Consider the following 18,832-nt stretch of genomic DNA (forward strand, 5'->3'; position numbering starts at 1 on the left):
AGGGTTATGATATATAACCTTTTGGTTCGTATATTTAAGAAATATACAACTTCCTATACAAACTTAAATAGATCTCTTTTAAAGGAACCCTTTCTAATTAGCTTTTAAAATATACTTTTAAAGTTAGAACGATTTTTCTCTGTGCTCTTTGGGGTTCTCATATGTTTGCTCTGGGGCTCTCGGAGTAAACTCAATACACACGCACTGCAGAGTTATAGACAACATCCCCGCCAACAACCCCCGGCGTACATTTAACGCTGCCATAAGCGTTTGCACATCGCTCAGGGGACAGGGGATGGAGGGATTCGGCAAGTAAACAGAAAGGCCACCCCCCGCTCGGAAAATGTATCTGTCGCTGTTGGTGGGTAGCACATGTTAAAGGTAAACGCGACACAGGTGGAGCTGGGCGGGTGTGCCAATCTGCATATTTGTCGGGCGCCACGAAATGTAAAGCAAGTAAAAACCTGGGTCAAATTGCGGTTACCGTTTTTATTTTCCGCCGCCAAAGGCTTTCCCTCTCTCTTTTTCCGACCGACGCATCCATTACACTTATTGTCTCTGTCGCTCGACCAGTTTTAGTTGTTATACTGGGACAGGTGAGAGTGTGTCCTGTGTGTAGGTGTTGATATATCCACACTGTTGGAACGCTTTCCATTGTGTCACTCGTTAGGCACCCCAAAAACGCCGGTGTGGTAATAGTAATAGTGATAGTAATGGTGGGGAAAACTCCCATTTTCCTTTTTCCCCAACTCCCAACATGACCTCCTGTATGTTACACATATGCGTCTGGGTGTGACTAGGGACTGGACTCTCGGGTCGGTCTCGGTCTCGGGTTAGTTTCGGGTTCAAACACAATGGGCGTTGGAGTGTTAATTGTAAAGGGTTTGGGCTTATTCATGGAAAAGCTGGCAAGTGACTTCATTTAGTTTCGCACGTTTGCAGTTAATTAATTTGGTTGTCGCAAGCGGCCAAAAAGGAAAAAGGCATTAAAGTGGGCCCGAAATGAGATCATTCAACTGCTCAGTGATATAAGCTAGAGGATTACAAATGAAAAATAATTAAAAATAACGAAATAACCTTTAGAAAATATCAAAATTTCAAAAAAATCACAACTGACTAGTAAAGCTTTAATGGAAATCTATTTAAAGGAACAATGCCAGGAATACATTTCATATATAAAAGTAATAAATTAAAGGATATATCCATTTTAGTGAGGGTTCAAAGCCAAGGTCTTGTAGAGCTTTTTAATGCTATTTTTTCCACTCATTCAGCCAACAATGAAAATACAAAAAGAAATATAAAGAAAAAACGCATAGAAATGCCAAAATCAAATTCAAAACTTGCCGCTAAATGAAATGTTGAAATTGCACAACCCGCGTCTGGCATTTTCCGCACACCCACATACACACATATACATTTACATGTATTTGGAAAAGCGGCCGGCATGTTGACCATCACCGTCCCCCCCCCCTTTACTCTCTGTCTCCCCTCTTGCACCTACAAACCTTGTTACCTTTTTTTTCTGGACAGCTGCGCAGCTGCTGCACTTTATTTCAGTCACTTGCTTTCCATTTTTTTGTTGCCCCAAACTCTCGGCCATTTTTTTGTTGTATTTCCGTGTTGGCCACGAGTGGCTTGTTTTTGCCATGTTCCCCCAGCCTTTTTGCCTTTGCTCTCCTCTGGTCTCCCTTTTATTATTTTTTTTTTTCGAGTGTATGTGTGAGCCTTGTGTGGATCTCGCTTTTGTGTGCAAGTGCGGTCATTTAATTTCGATTTGTGTTTTAGATTGTTTTGTGTTGCATTTGTTGATTTTTGCCATTTAAATAGAAATTTTTATTTTCTACACGTTTCCATGGCCATGGCCCCCTCGGTTGTGGATTTGGATGTGGATGCCCGGCTGCAGCCGTCGCCAGTTTTTTGTGCCATTGTTTTTACGGGACTCTTTTTTTTATTAACGCATGTCCATGGGGCATTGCCAGCGCGAGCCCGGCAAATTGGATTTCTTTTTTCGGACATTTGAAACTGACGAGCGTCGGCCGGGGACCAGGGACCAGGGACCAGGGACAAACCAGGCTTCACCGATGTGCGGCATCAGCAGGGACCTAGCTCAAAATATATGCAGCTCCCGCCCCTCGAAGGCCGCCCGCCCAGCAGCCACCCCCCGAGAAAAGCCACCCAGCAGCACCGTTTCTATTAGCTACGCGCATTCATAAGAGCGGAAATTTAATCTATGCCACAGTCGCGTTCATTTTCCCCCATTCTATTTTTTCGCTTTTGTCAATTTAAAGCTGCCGGCAAATGCCATCAACTGGCAACTGGCAATGTTCGTTAAATATTTAAATTGGCGCACAACTAATGAAATAAAACCAATGCGGGAGCGATGTCAGAGTGATTCCCAAGTGGCTTCAGTTGGTTAAATTTGTGCCGGCTGTTTGGTTCGTTTCCTGATACGCTTCCCTTTGGTTGTGGATTTGGATTTGGATTTGGATTTGGATACGGGATTGGTTTGGCTTTGGTGGTCTTTAATGCCCCCGGGGTATTGGTGGACCCTGACGGGAGTGCCAGTGTGTGCTAGGTGGCTAATATCAGTTACATTCTATAAATTAGTCCATTTTCTACGAGGTAAAATGGAGGGAAATATCTCTATTTCCATCAGTTTATCAGATTACCTAAAAATATGATGGTTTTTGCAAAACTAAATGTAACATTTCTGACAGAAACATCCATTTACAGAGAATAAATGTAAAGCCATGAATAAGTTATTTGATATTCATCCAAATATTTAAAAACCAAATTGAAAGGCTCTCCTGAAAAGCTGCCAGAACTTGGCTCTCCACATATCCTTATAGCTTCATCTAAAAGTATGAAAATCCTTGCATTAATTGATTATCTCTTAAACTGCTTCGTGCTGAATTAAGGCTTTAATTTCGCCCAGTCTTCTTTGCAGTGTAAATGGCGTAATTCCGGCATTCAGCTCACGTAGCATCTTGCTTTAAATGCTTAAATAGCAAGCAAAGCCAGCCGAAAATCAACAATAACAAACGAGCCACAATCCGCCAGGCACACTCATATACATATACACGCGTCCCAAAAATTGGCATAAATAAGTAAAGCGGCAACAGCGCCAAAGTCAACGTCAACGCTCCCAGTTCGCCATATTGCGCATATCGTATGTGTATACAACACACACACACCCCTGTATAGTCTGCCAGTGTGTGTGTCTGAGGGCAGTCCTCTCGTCCTGTCCGTGTTTTGTGTATTTACTCAACTGCTGTACCCAAAGCGCACTTGAGTGTGTATCATCATCAACATCAGCTGCTCTTCAGCCCACACCCAGACCCAGGGAAAGGAGCACGGCAGCTGGAAAAACCAGAAAACCCAGACCAAGTTGAAGTTGCCGACTCCGAGGTTCTGCAACCGCCGGCAGCACTAAAGATACAAAGCTGCAGATACAGCCAGAAGAGTCCTGGCAGCCGCCTTCCATCCCCTCATCCCTGGCCAAGTCCCATTCTGTGGCCACTACAGTGACAGTATCTTTGGATGCTTAACAACATTACAAGCTGACTTATGAAAGGGAATGGGTATGGGTATAAGGGATGAGGGATGAGAGTCCAGGGTATGGGATCCCTGGGTGAGAGGTGGTCCCCTGCAATTTGACTTGACTTTTACGTATCGTCAAGTACTTTTCTGGTTTTGCCCACTCGGGGGACATTTGTCAGTCGAGAGACAAATTTAATTTCTGCTATTTTCCGAGCTGCTGCGATGTCTGAGCTCAGATATGAATTGCAATGAAAGTCATACTCCGACATGTATGACGAGACGGTCCGGTTTCTGGTCTGGAAAATACTGGGCCATACTGCCCGCCTGGCAGACTGTGGCAAACTCGTTTTTAATATGCAACCGGGCCAGCAGTGGGCGCACGCAGCGTATGCGTAATTTTATTACAACTGCAGTAGCGCAGGGCAATGAAATGAATGCGAACTGGGCGAAACTATTCCCCGCACCATCCATCCCCCTTTTTGTGGGCGTGTGGCCTCACAGAATTCATTTCGCATTTAAATTGCTGTTCAGAGAGCAATTAGCCGAAATTATTGTTGCTACGTGTGCATCGTCACTTGGCATCCCCAAATTAGTGGAGCCAGAGCCACCATGGCGAATGCTTAATGCGAGCAAGGGCGACCATTATTCAGGCGTCCGTTTTCCCCTCCCTGCAAAAAGAAATGCTGATTTGCGGTTCTGCAAAACCCTAACGATGCTAGGATCCAAACACTAGCCTCACCGAAATTCCCAATAATACCAAAGCACAAAAAAATAGACGCAAAAGTCGGGGTCTAAGTCGAGACGATGGCAGAATTATGCCAAAACAAATCAAGCAAATGAAAATATCACAGCCACAAAATCAAGGCAAAGCACACGCAGCGCGTTGCACAGTGGGGGTGCTTTGGGGGCAGGAGTGGTGGTGCCACAAATGCTGTGCTTAATAGGCATCAGCTGGGTATTAAGTTGTTGTTTTTTGTCATCGTCTTCGCCACTCCTTGGCAGCATGACAACCTTTTTTTATACGGCCAGGCCAAGGGGAGGCCGAAGGATGGCAGGAAGCGAGAGTCCCGAATCTCAGACGGTTTTGACAAGCGCTTGCCCTTGCCGTGAATTCAACAAACAATTTGCGGAATGCCATTAGGTGACGCGTATTGCTGAAATTATCTCTGGCTTCAGGTTTACCTCCCTGGCTTTCTTTCTTTTACTCTCTTTTTTTTTGCTGTGTGTGTTTGAGTGTGCCTTGCGAAAGGGGGGGCGAATTTCAATCACATCATCTTTTGTTAAGCTTTAGGCCAGGGCCGAATAGGTAATAACAAGTTGGGGGAGGCGGTGCACAAAGGAAGCCAAATAAAGACGCCAAAAAGCAGTGCCCACGAAACCTTAATGGGTTTTCTCCCATTTCTTTCTTTTCCTACATTATTTTCTTCTTTTGGCTCGAAGAAAAAGAGGTGAGAAGGGAAAATCACTTTTTAAATTCATCAATTTCGTATAAGCCCTCGATTGTTTACAAATCATTCAGGCTTTGCTTTATTCAACTTACAACGACTTTTCCCCCTCCCGGTCTGAAAATTGCATTAAAAAGTTTGACCTCACGACGGCGAGTTGGCCGCTTATGTCTGCCACAAAGTGTTACACGGAAAACCGAAAGAAAAAATTAAAAATTAATAGCAACTGGCGAGTGCCAATAGAAACCACAATGCAGCGGGCAGCGGGTAGCGCACAAAAACAACGAAATGAAACTTAAATAAAAAGAAAAACAACTACAAAAAACTAACCGACTAACAAAGTGTAAAAAACTATTGAGTGCTGGTCTCCCCAACACTTCACTTTCTGACCCCCCGTTTGTCTCCAGTCCAGTTACCATTTCTGCAACTAACAAAAATTTCTAATTTAAAAGTTTTACGCCCACCCGCCGAAGAGCGGCGACGAGCGATGGGCAACGACGAGCTTGGCAAAAACAAAAAAGGCATTGGGCTTTGGGCGGAAAATGCAGGGCAGCCGAAGCTGGAAAAATAGAAAAAACAGCAACAAAGACAGACGGCAAATAAAAACACACGAGCAGATAATGCAATTCCCGCCCAGGAAGAAAGTGGCTAGCTGCAATTTTGTTGCTGCAGCCTTCGTCCTGGGCGAGAGTCCTCGTACTCGCGCTCGTTCTCGTTCACGTCCTCGTCATCGTTTCATCGTCATCGCTTCGTCCTCGTAGGCGGTGTGTGTGTGTGTGTTGTTCTTGCCCACATCGTTAGCAATGCTCATCGGCAACATTTCGTCAGCTTCCGCTGGCGGAAAATGCCGGGGAGCGGCCAAAGCTTGGAAAGGGGGGAAAAGCGGCACAGGCACAGGACAACCCGCCCGGCAGCCAGTGAGTCTTTGGTGGCGTTGGCGGTGGCGGTTGGAGGAGCGCTCGTTGCTGCGCGTCATGCGCGTTGGGCATCCTGCGTGGGCTGCAATCGCAATCGCAGCGCTCCTCCTCCATCCACAGCCACTATTTTTATATGCTGGCCCAGTCTTTGTGGCACTCGTCCCCGGGGGTTTTTAGCCGGATTTGGGTGGTGCCTAGCCAGTGGTGGCTTGGTAAGGGTAGTAGCTTTTGCTGGTGATTCAGCTTCAGCGTTTGTCATTGTGCATTACTTTTAGCATGCATCGCGGCGCGTTCTGTGATGCAACAATGTTGCTTTGGCCATTGTTGTAATTTGCTTGTTGTTATCCGGTTCGTTGGCTTCTTACACAGCGAGAAAATAGGGATACTTAAGTGGATTTCAAAGTGTCAGGCACTCAATAATCTTCAAATGCTGAGCTCCATCAGTAAATTTCTTATTTATACCATACAACCTTTAGTTTTCTTTTCCTGTGTACCCTTTTTCCTTTTTTTTGCCAGAAATTTTACGATGATTTCCATTTTCATATTCGAATCGTGTGCTTGCTTGTGCTTGCAAATCGAATTATATCTGCTGCCACAATGTAGACAACGGACAAGGCCGCATTACAATGCCTGCAGCCCTGCATCTCGTCCCTGCTTTTATCCCTTTGTCCTTTTGACCCTTGGCCCCTTGTGCACTTTGACCAACACTCGTCTGTCGTCTGTTTTCTGTCGTCTGGCTTGCGGTGCTTTTGAGCTGGCCCTGGAATTACCTTACTCTCAAAATTGGCTGCCAAAAAAAAGCAGGCAGGCAAGGCTCTTTTATGGCCCGTATACGTGAGTGGTGTGTCTGTCTTCATATTTCATCTTTTATATGTACTTTTTAATATGTATTTTGTCGTGCATAATGTTGACATTTTGACGCACTAATAAACATAATTTGCTCATAAAATACGTTTTATTGCCAGCGCCCCGTATCAGCCATATCAGTTTGGATTCAAGGATACGTGGGCTCACGGCAGTGTTTGTGCAGCTTGGCTGGGTTAATGCCGATGAGCGACATTAAATGACATTAAACGACGGCAGGCGAAAAGATTGCCGGGGTTCATTTGGCGATAGATGGCTGGGCCAGGTATAAATCTTAAATTAGATGTTCGAAATGAGATATATGATATGCAGAGCTAACGAGAGACTTTAAAGGACCCCACAGGACCTCTCTGTGGCTTGGCTTGGCTCGGATTGGGTTCACTGACCACCCTTTTGACCATGTAATTTGCTCCTGTCTCGTGTTGCATAATTAATTGCCAGTTCACACTGGCTGAACTCTGCTCCGTCTCGTACTGCAAAAATCACATTTTCTCATTTTCCACTCACAGATGACACACACGAGCGCTAGGGATGCTGCTAGTAGAAAAACATTTTTAAATATTTATTAGCAACAGCTTACAAGCTTCATCTTATTTTAGCCGGGCTTTCATCGTTTGCCAGCGATAAGTAATTTCGTTATTTGCCAAAAACATGCGACCGGTTCGGGCCACAAATCCCGGCAAGGCGGCTGCCTTTGCCATTTGTCTGCCGCTCGTTGATGCCATTATCTTATTCAGCAGCCTTGTCATCTCATAAAGGATGCCTATTATAAATTAATTTTTGCCAGCCGTGGCTTTTCCGCTGCTCCATGCCTTTATCACTTGGAGGGGCTTCCCAGCTCCCAGCTCCCAGCTCCCAAGCTCGCAGGACCCGCACCTAAACGAGCATGTTGCTCCTGTATGGGGCCATGTGTCGGTTATGTGTGCGCCCGACTATATGACTATATAATTTTTTGATTTAACGCAGAAGCTGCCACTGCTGCTGTCGCAATTTTTCAGGGAAAAACACCCACATGCTTTTATTTTTGTTGCCCTGCTGTAAAAGTTGAAAGTTGTGCTGGTGCGCTTTCCATGATTTTCCCCGTGTCTTCCCTTAGACCCTCCCACCCCCTCATATGTGACATTGATGCCTGCTCGCGTTGTGTGAGCTGTTTTATTGTTATCATTAAAGCATGGCCCCCGTCCTTGTTCGACATGCTGTCTTTGTCTTGACTTTTCCCAATGATGCGGGCTTCCTCAACAAGTTTGACATGGCCCTCTGGGATTGGGAGAGCGCGAAGAGGATGTGGGCCTGCGATTGGCCTTGGATCCTGAGATCCCATTATGATTAAAAATTGCTCTGCCTGGCTTATCTTTTGCGGCTGGCTGCGATCATTAATGAAGCAGAAAGTGATTGGGAAAGCAGAAGCCCCGGGGGCCATGATTAATTGCTGGCTGAAACACAGGGAAAACAGAGCGGGAAACTGGAGGAATGGCGAGAAAAATCAAGGGAAGCGACACGCTTTTCGGGCGTTAACTGCATTCCATTCATCAACGCTTCCTAACCGCAACGAGATGCAGTTACAGCAACAAAGACAGCAGCTACCAGCTGCCGGGGTTAGCACAAAAGCAGCAGCAGATGCATTGGAAATTCAAATAAAATTTACCACAGTTTCTCGTAACTTTGTCAACGATGCGCAGCATGACGCTGATGTCTGCCAGACATCTTTAGGGGTTCGGGTGGAGTGCTAGGGAAAAGTGCGGAAAAGCGGTAGCGAAATGGGAAAAGACCAAGACCTGCCAGCGAATTGCAATTTGCAATTTTATGGCAGCGCAGCTAGGAAACAGAAGCAATGGTGCACGCAGAAAAAATAGAGTAGTACTTAAGAATGCTAGATTTATTTAAATCTCCTAAAAACGATTCCTTGTGGCTATAATTCTTTAATAAAATATATAATTAAATTCTTAAAAAATTCAAAATAAACCATTTTTCTGCTCAGTGCATTAGAAGCCGCCGCAGTACAAAACAAACCAATTTAAATTTCCATCGGTGTCGGTGGGTCGGCGGTTGGTGTTAGTCTCGATGCAAAAAACACTGTTAACGTTGGGGAAAAGCAAGGAAAAGTCGAGGAGCAAAGGCGGGAAACTCGTGGCAGACAGAGCTGGCGAAAAGCGCAACAAAGCGTAGCTGACAAAATCAAACCGGCAGGGCCAGCAAAACAAAACGCTGCAAAAAGGAACAAGCTGAAATATTCGCAATGACAATTGAAAGTCGGAATCGGAACCATGTTTGCTGCCCCACGGAAAGGGGTGAAGTGGTGTTTTGTCTGTCCAAAGGGGGGAGAGTGAATCGGTCAAGAGGGGGCATAGTGTGGTCCATGGGGATGGTCCATGGTCCACCCTTGGCTGTGGCTGTGGCTGTGGACTGGCCAAACACTCAATCAATAAATTATGCTGCCACGAAATATACAAATCAGCGAAAGGGCGAATGGGAGAACTGTCGCGGATGCCACAAAGTCTGTAAGGGGGCTCCAGGGTGGGGTAGGGGAGCAGCACCACTGGATGGGTGGTGGCAAGGTGGTGCCGCTTGTTTGGCCGGTCACGCGGCAGCTGCAGAACAAAAGGCCAGGCCACGACCCAAGAGCAGCCAGCGAGCGACCCAAGCGGCGCACAGACGGATGTGGCTTTGTGGCTTTTTGTGCGGTCGCTGCTTCTGTCTCTCTGCCTCAGTCGACCGCAGCTGCTGTTAGTCATTCGAAAAGGATGCCAGGACTGTTGACGATGGTCATGGCCGGAGGATGACCAAGATAGCACAATCTCATAACCAACACAATCTGTAAACAGCGTAGCTGTAGCGTAGCTTTAAGGGGGTTCCTCAAAGGAGACAAGAAACTATAAGCATTATTAATTTATTTAAATTTAAATTATTTATAGCTTATTTAATTATATATCTCATGGAATTCAGATACGAGAAAACTAGATCTTCGCAGGAATCAATTTGAAAATTATTCGAAAGTAACCCAGAGCCCTTTAATGTGTTTTCTCATTAAATTTCTACTCCTGAATGAAGAGGCTGCTTTACATAGAGCCCCCCTTAAAAACCCTAACCACAGCCACACCCCTGCCAGCTGCTGCTGCTGCGCTGACAATGTCAGATGCGTTGACTGCTGCATTGTGCCCGGTGCCACAGCTATGGCCGGTCTCCGTGTCCAGGTCCTGTGGCTGCGACAGCCTCCAAACAGGCGCCGAAGACAAAAGACAAAGGCGCAGGGTTCTCTCCGGCCGTTAGCGACCCGAATGCCAAAATGGCTGCCCGGCAGGAACCGCTCACTGACCCCCCCACTCGGCTGACCTCGGACTCTCCACGTCGACCCGTGGACCCAGTGGTAGCGAACCTTAAAGCCCCCTTGGCTATTATTGATTTTTCCACAGGAAGAGCCGCAGACATTTGCATGTGAGTCGTCCGACTGGATGGCATTTAAAAATGCCGTGTATAAAACATTGATCATGATTGACGATTGCAGAATTACGAGTCCTGGGCCCATCGTCCATGTGTATGTGGGTGTGTGAGTGTGTGGTTGGGTCCATGTGGATACTGTGCCCGCAGGATAACAAACACAATGGTGCCACCATATGCTCACTTCTGTGTGCGCTTGTATTATGATGCGCCGCCAAACGTTTTTATCTGTGGCCGCAGCGCATAAAAGTATGCAATGTTTTTTGGGGAAAGGACGAATGCTCGCATTTTATTTGCGTATCCAGCAGGCTCGAAAATCCAAATTGAACGAGAGGTAATCGAAAAACCATTTAAAGCGCAAACAAATTTAAAGGTTTCTTTTCGATTCTGAAAAGGAAAATGAATGAAGATGTGTGGAAATGTAACTATAGAAGCCGAGCTAAGGGATTGCCTGCTAACATAGTAAGACAAAGCTGCTACAGGATATTTGACTTTCTGCCTCTTTCACTCACTCGCTCTCTCTCCCCCTCTTACTGAAAGGCAACTTGATCGATTTTGTAATCGGCCCTTTCATTTGCACCCATCACGCACATCGACGCACCTGTGTGGCCACATCCCACATCCTACAATTCAGCGCCACCTCCATCTACCTGGCCTTGTCCAGTCAAGCGGTCCTTTGTCCCCACAGTGACTGTCGTGAAGTCCAACAAAGCGGAAGCTGTAGGAATTTACCAACGTTTAAACTTTAATGCCAGCTACAACAGTTTTTATTCCTTCCACTTTTTCTCCGTCTGCTTTCCTGGTGTGTGCGCTGCATCTGTGTGTGTGTACTGGTTGTGCTTGAGATTTTTTTACGGCCAGCCTGTGTGTCCCCCTTATCCTTTATACCCGCCTCGCTCCCGCCCCCGCCTCCGCTTCAATTGAACCTAATCCGGCTGCTAAAGTATTAGCTACGTAGTTGTATGCTCATCCCGGCTGTCCAAACTGCCTTATGCTGCTTTTGTTGTTTGCTGGCATTTAGCAAAAAAAAAAAGAAGAAAAGAAAAGGGAAATAGAAAAGCAAAAACAAAAGAGCGAGTCCAGCAAGTAGTGGAACAGGACGAACCGGAGGAGAATGCCAGGAGCTGGACAGGAGTGACGTTTGTAAAAAGTTTTGCCTCTGTCCGAGAGCAGCAAGTGGAAGTGGAACTGCAGCGTCCACTTAATAACAAGGCATCAGCCGCTGGACGTCACTTGGCATACTAATCCCTGGCCAACTTGCGCCTCCCACTGAATTAAGTGACCAGGCTGGAGGAGGGGAATTCTGCATGCCATGGTATATGGGGTTCCATATATGGTACACTAGAACACAGAGAAAAATAACTATTCCTTGAAGAGAGATTATGTTTCATTTATTTAAAATTAGTTTTCCCTCAAATCAATTGTTCTCATGGCTACCTTACCTTTTCCGCCATAAGGAAATTATCTTTAAAAATCAACTAGTTATTTTCGCAAGTGCATCCTTTGGGGATTCTTTGCCTCCAAGCTGCATTCCGTCACCTGCCAGGCTGACAGGCTGCCAGACAAAGTCGCTGCCAAAGTGGACAGCGAATGGACAGCGGGGCAAAGACTTTAATGACAGCCAACATCAATGAGTGTCAGGCGGGGCTGTTGAAAAATTAATACGAAACGACAATGACCGGGAACGGGCTCGGGATCGGGATCGGGCAAGAAGTCCCTCTTTTCCTTCTGCCGTCAGGTGATGCTTGGCGTCAAACATGGCGTATGATTGATTTTCCAGTCGTAAACTATGGCTGAGCTGGGAGCTGGAGTCGGGGCCAGATAAAGCGGCAAATAAGCTTCAATAATAATAAAAGTTATAAATCTTTTGCATGGTCTCGCCGAGGACAAGTCGAAGTCCTTCGGAAGGACGACGACATGCTGCAACGCGGCGATAATAACAATTTATTGCACACGTACAGGGACACTCGCAGACACACACACATGTGCAAGAGCCGGAAAATGCCGCGAGACATGATTGCAACAACTACAAACAACAACAGCTGAAAGGCCAGACAAAGCGCAAAAAGCGAGCATAAAAACAGCACAATAATAAAAATGAACAATGACAGGTTAATAGCAAATAAATGAAAGCCCATAAGAAAAGGAGCAACAGCAAGCAGGATCAAGGACCAGCAGCTGGAAGGCACCTCCGAGCCAGACAAAGGAGAAGCCTCCGGTCCAGACTGGACGACAAACTATCGCCGTGGCCTAGCCAATTGATATATAGTTTTCAATTTTAGAAACCATTGAGCAGCTGCAATGGCACCCTGCCTCCTGTCTCCTGTCTCCTGCATGTGCCACAAGGCATTCTGGCAGAAATAAAAATGCTCGAGAGCACGTTGCTGGCATATTTAAGGCATTATTATAACCGAAGGGAAGGGCCTAATGGCGGCAAACGTACTTAACGGCCACAATAATGACGATAATGGGCGATGAGTTAGCGGCCGAGCAGGTTGACAAAATGCACTCGGCATGCAATGCACTGCCTGCCAATAATAATCGTCATCATCATCAGCATTATCATTAGCGCAGGACGAAGAGGGGAAAGTGCCAGGGAAGAGGAAACTGCAGAAGGACACGACTCGCACACGATTCGGTCTTTGTGTCTGACTATGGAAGCGGAAAATGCATTAACTCAACGGCAGACGCCGAACTGAATTTATTTTTGCACTTTAAGAGTGCCTTTTTACCCGGCAAAAGTTCCGAGCTGCTGCTGTCCTGAATGCATCAGCCTAATTACACGTCTCTCTTAATTGCTTCTCCAGCGGAATTTATAGTGTTTTTCCCCTATATATGTAGAACATATTCAGGGCCTGCGTTGAATCCCTAATTTAAGCACCAGGTATTTTCCACTATTTGCTTTAGCCTTTTCAGTTTTTCAGCTGTCGGTAAACATTTAATATGCTTATTTATTCAATTGAATCGCGCCGTGTTGAGCAAAAAATATCGTTATGACCAAAACATGAATATGCAAATCGATGGAGCGAGGCAAAAAAGCGAAATAAAATAATTTCCATTGGGGCATGGAAGCAGCTCTAAATAGGCTTCAAAATCAGCCATAATCTACCGTCTATAGGCTCCACTTTATTCCATTTTATTTTATAATTTAAATATGCCATATTTAATATATGATAGGTGTCGCAAGCCGCCTGCAAGCGGATTAAATTTTTCCCGCCCCTCTCCCCAATCGCATCGCATTCAATAAAATGTTATTAAATTCTTTCGCCCGGTGGTAAACTTGTGCGTCCAAGAAAAAAAATCGATCACCTGTTTAAAGTTGGCGCTGGCCAGGAGCAACAATGGCGGGGTTACTTGGCAGCTGTGCCAACGCCTGGGCGAACGCATCAGTCAACGTCCTTACAGTTTAACAAAGGACGACATTTGCCGGTTGCGACACTGGCACAAAAAAAAACCAGAGGCAGCCAGTAGGGAGGGGAAAAAAAGGAGCGCATCGGGCCACTTTATAAGCCAAATTCAGCTACTTCGCTGTTCACTGCGCCCTTTGTCTGTTTGCTTACAACTTTTTTTGCGCTCTTGTGTCAGTCGCTTTTGGCAATTTGTTTCTACATCCAACGACGAATTCAATTGAAAATTTTCAAGCAGACACTCGACGGGCGCACTGCTCGGCAAATTTAAAAACAAATTTGCCGCAAAGCAACGGCAGCAAACTTGGGAAACAAAGTTTTTTTGCCTTCGAAACTCTAGAAACGGAACTCCGGTTCTCGGGTTCGATTCTCAATTCCCCATTTCGCACAAACTGGTCAAGTGTGGACGTGCGTTTAAATGTTACGTATACGTCGCGTTGTCCGCTGCACTTGACTGAATCGTCTCGTCTTGGCCCAACGTCTCGTGTTTACCCAGTGCACTTTTCAACAGAGGAAACAACAAACGGCAGACAGACAACGGCCACGCCTCCCTCCTTCCTGGTATTTGCTTTCCCGCCCACGCCTTCTGTTTGTTTTTCTTTTTCCACAAGGCAAATGTGTGTGTGGCTCTGTGTTTGCCTTTCGTTTAGTCAGAATGCCAACTATGACAAAACCAGGGAATCCGAATCCGGAGTCCCAGAGTCGAAATCAAAATCGAATCGAGTCGATTGACTGAGCCAATGCCAATGTGGAAATTGTCAATAATTTCAAATTGATTTCTATTTGATTTAGCACGGTAACAAAGGCAGACACCTACCTACATAATTCTATGGCCACGGATACGTGACGACGTCTTTAGTTTTTGCTTCCTTGTGATTGGAGCAGAGCTCGCAGAGCGTAAGTGAAAACGTAAACTTTGACAAACACGCGGGCCTCGTTTTGAGGGCAAATAACATTAGACAGCTATTAGAGGCTTGGCCGAGTTTTACGACGAAACCATAAAAAGCATTACTTGAACTGCTCGAGCTGCTCGTAAAACCCGTGAAATTTGTAAGGACCTGCGACTTGGACTTCGGACGGAGACCAGGACACGGCCATAGGCGTAGGCAGGCAATAAAAGCCAATCGATAAGTGCCTAAAGTGTTGCAGGACCTCGTAAACAAATGGGGCTGGTTCTCATCCATCAGGGAATCGTCAAAGGAGTTGCCCCGTCTGGCCGCAAATTTATTAGCTACCCCATCAACGTATCGATTATGACAATTACGCGCAGGAAACACTAACATTAACACACAAAAAGAAATCGAAGAAGCATTATTAAGTACATAAGTATTGCAAACGAGGGTGGCTTTTGATATATAGCTCCGTTTCTGATATATAAGAAATGCAATGACCTACAGTTTCTTAAGGTTATATCTATTTTTGTGGTAGTAGTTCAAATTTAATAGTTATATCATTAAATTGTATGGTTAAATTTTATAAGCTTACCCTGCTTGGGCGAGATGCTGAGCACCTGCTGCTGCGGCGACTGCTGCTGCGAGTGGATCTGGTATTGCTGCTGCTGCTGCACCACCACCGCCTGCTGCTGGGCGGCACAAACGGCGGCAGCCACCGCCTGCTGCTGCTGGTGATGGGCAGCTGCAGCAGCTGCTGCGGCGGCAGCAGCGGCCTGCTGTTGCGACTGCTGCTGGTGCGGCGATTGCGACTGGGGATGCTGCTGCTGCTGCTGCTGCTGATGCTGCTGAGTGGTGACAATGGTCATCTGCTGCGGCTGCTGCTGTGCCTGCTGCTTGCCGTTGAGCGACTGCTGCTGCTGTTGCTGTTGCTGCTGCTGCTGGGGGGCGGGCGCCTGTTGCTGCTGCTGCTGCTGCTGCAGGTGCGTCTGGTGGATGGCCAGCAGCTTTGTCTCGTAGGGCTTTCCGTGGGCGGCGCTCAGCGTCATCTGTGCAGTGGCTGGCATCATCAGCGTGGGCATAGCCAACATTTTCCGGCCTACAGTTGCGCTGGGAGCCTGCTGGGTTGCGTGTTGCTAGTGGCTGCTGTTCCTAGTTGCTGCTGCGGTGCGGAATTTGCACGTTTTGCGGTTGCACGCAGCTCGCTTTGATGCTTAATGAAGTGCCTGCTGCCTGCTCTGCCGCCTTGCAGTTGATGATATAAATAAATTGTGTTATAATTTGGCTAGGTTTTCGGTTTTGGTTTCTTTTTTTGTTTTTACTTTTTGTTTTAATGACCGCCTTTTTGTGTGAAACCGCACTTTTGTTGCTGCTGCTGCTGTCGAGTTTTATACGCAAACGATTTGATGCATTAAATAATTTCTACAATTTTGCTAATTTGGAAAATGTTGGTGTTGCCTTTTCTGTGGTTTTGTTCCGCTTCGTGCCGTTTGTGGTTGCTTTTTAGTTTTCATAAAAAATTTTCTCTTCGCTTGTTGCTTTTTGCTTGACCTTCACTTATCACAGACCAATGAAATTTGTTTTCGGAAAGTTCATTTGGTTTTAAAATTATGTTCCCAGGCAGAATCACCTAGCACGCAAAGGCGATTTTTTATTCGCTACAAAGAAGTAAAGAGAAGAATTGTTGTCAGAATATTTTCCATCATACGGCCGGGTATGAGTGAAAATATTCTGCAAGCGGAAAATGATAAGCAAACAAACTCATAACGCTGGGAAAACAAAAAGGATAATTGACTCTGCCGAATGACTGGCAGCTCGGCTCGGCTGCTAGTGTGATTACAGTTCTCCCAGGCGCGCAAAAAAGTAAATAAAACTGACGACTCGCCTTATTTTTATGGGGCGAGCATAGCCCACGCACAGCCATTATCATATATCAGGACTAAGCCATTCACACATCATTTGAAAAATTAAATTTAATATTTTACGATTTGTGTGCTCGCATCCGCATACAAAGCGAGCATGAGCCAACAAAAAATAAAAAGTTATGCGCGAAACGCGGACGACAGGCGGTAGACATCGAAAGTGCGCGTAACGCAATGTCTAAGTGCCAAAAGCAGAAACAGACAGCTCAGGCAGCCCAAAAAAACACAAACACACACACAAAAAATTATAACAATAATAATAAAAGCAGCGGAATACAAGTGCCGAAAAAAAAACACGCACAAGAAACCGAGCCTGGCTTTTACGACAGACCCCCAAAGACAGCATCCCTGTGTGGCAGCAAACAAAGCGAGTCCTGACACCCTGTACGCCCCAAGTGTTGGCAAGTGTCAGGATCAGACGCTTCCGGTTTTTATAGCGCATGGGAGCTGCGGAAGGACGAACGGGCGGACGTACAGGCGGACAGGACACTCTGGCAGACAAATGCTATGTATAAATATAAATATAAACTTATATTTTTATTTTTATTTGCAAAAGCCAGGACAAGCCGCCGAATGCATGGCAAACACCGAAAAATACAAAATACATACGGCATCCTTTTCCGACAGAGAAACACTGCTGTGTGCTGAGTGTGTGTGCCAGCCAAAAAGTATGAATCACACACACACACATACACACACTCGGAGCACACTCACACACACGGCTGCAGTGTCCTTTTTATATAGGAACCCAGTCGGCAGCATTTATTGGCTGCTCGTTGTCGGTTTATGTGGCACACAAGCCGAAGTGGCAGATGCCTGTAGTTGCCATTGCCGCTGTGCTGTGCCACATATAGTATAGAATAGTACATAATGTGGCCAAAAAAAAACACAACAAGCACAACAAAATACATGCACGCAAAAAAGCGTTGAGGCCGTCTATGTAAATATGGCCAAAATCGATGCTTGCCGCGGTGACAACGAGACTAAGGAACCCAAAAGGGGTTAAGCATTTCGAGAAAATCTTTAAATCGTTGCGATTTTATCACAAGTCGAAAAATCCCCAAAAAGTATGCTAAAAATTATACTTCACATAATTTCACACTTGGCGTACATTCTTTACTCAAAAACTGTAAGCACACTAAACACATTTATGCAACAAAAGTCTATTCGAAATCACTCACAAGAAACTCAAGCACATTTTTTTTTTAAATCTTGAAAAAATAATATCAAACGTTAGGCACTAAAGTATTTAAAATTTGAAAATAAAATAAGCATATAAAAACTGAAATAATTTAAATGTATTTATTCAAAGTTTTTATTTTAGTTTTTGGTTATTTATCATCGTTTATTTTAGGCTTCAGTTTTAAGTTTGTTTGTTGGTTCGGCTTTCGTTTATATCACTTCGTTGATTTTATGATTTCCTTTTTTTCGCCTTTTCTTACTTTTCGGTTTATATTTTGAATTCTCTTTAGCGAGCAGTTGGCTTTCGGTTTGCTTTTGGGTTGCTTTTGGTTGGTTGGTTGGTTTGTTTGAGAAATTATAATAACAACTTAACAACAATGTAACGAATATCCTTTCTTAACGAGGACACAATTCAAACTGAAGGCGAAGCGCCTTCGTCCGGCTCACAAATAGTCAACACATCGTACCGCTCCTGTCGTTTACCGTTATTCTGCCAGCGTCGCTGCCGCTCCGAAATCCTTTTTGGCTAACCGAGCCCTCGTCAGTCGTTCTCGTCGTAAGGATGTGGCCCGAACGCAAGCCGAAGTCTCCGCAGGAATAACTCGCTCTCAGGCATGCGCTTCATAAAGTTCGAAAAGGTGGCTGTCTTTGCTAGGATATTTTCCAGAATTGCCAAGGATTTTAAAGGCATAGAAATTTCCCTGCTTTACTAGGATTTATAGCAACTCTCGAGTGTTATATGCTCCACCATGAAGGGATTTAGGGGAAACTGTTAATCCGCCGTATCAGCTTTCGTTGCCCCAACTTGTGCTAACAGAGGCTTCGAGTATAGATTACATGCAACGCATTATAACTCATTATGCAAAGGATACCGCCAGCAAATGGAGAGAGTCCTTTGAGCCGCTTTACACTAGGCAAACAAACAAAGGCCCTCTCGCACACATACACATGCCTTTTGTTTGTGCGCTCGAGAGCCAATAATCCACTTTTGTTTTGTTATCACTTGTGCGCCCTTTTGCCACCCCAATCCACCCAACCACCAGCCAGAGTCGGCTCCTTGCGGCATCCTTCGCCTTCGCCTTTCCCTTCGTCCTGGTCCGCCACCACTTAATTTCTACTTGATTTGTCGTTTAAGAAAACTAATTGTCTGCCTTTTGTTGAGCGTGAAAACAATGGAAAACATTTTAGCAACTGTTACTCGCCGCCGAAAGCGTATTAGACGCAGACCTC

The 18,832-nt window shown here is 45.5% G+C and overlaps 1 protein-coding gene across 3 annotated transcripts in view; it reads right to left on the bottom strand.

Annotated features, from left to right (window-relative positions):
- trv (trivet) overlaps positions 1–18,126 on the bottom strand; it is a 42,651-nt gene extending 24,525 nt beyond the window's left edge. For all 3 annotated transcript variants that reach the window (XM_086840188.1, XM_086840189.1, XM_020942729.2), the window contains exons 1-2: positions 17,863–18,126; positions 15,094–16,156 (exon numbers count right to left, since the gene is read on the bottom strand). In XM_086840188.1, the coding sequence (XP_086696314.1) occupies positions 15,094–15,589 (496 nt within the window). In that variant the 5' untranslated portion in view covers positions 15,590–16,156; positions 17,863–18,126. The remainder of the gene's footprint in view (positions 1–15,093; positions 16,157–17,862) is intronic.
- Positions 18,127–18,832: the final 706 nt, after the last annotated feature.

The sequence above is a fragment of the Drosophila serrata genome, unplaced genomic scaffold (genome assembly GCF_035046125.1).
Source record: "Drosophila serrata isolate PLE 108 unplaced genomic scaffold, ASM3504612v1 contig_382, whole genome shotgun sequence".
Taxonomy (NCBI): domain Eukaryota; kingdom Metazoa; phylum Arthropoda; class Insecta; order Diptera; family Drosophilidae; genus Drosophila; species Drosophila serrata.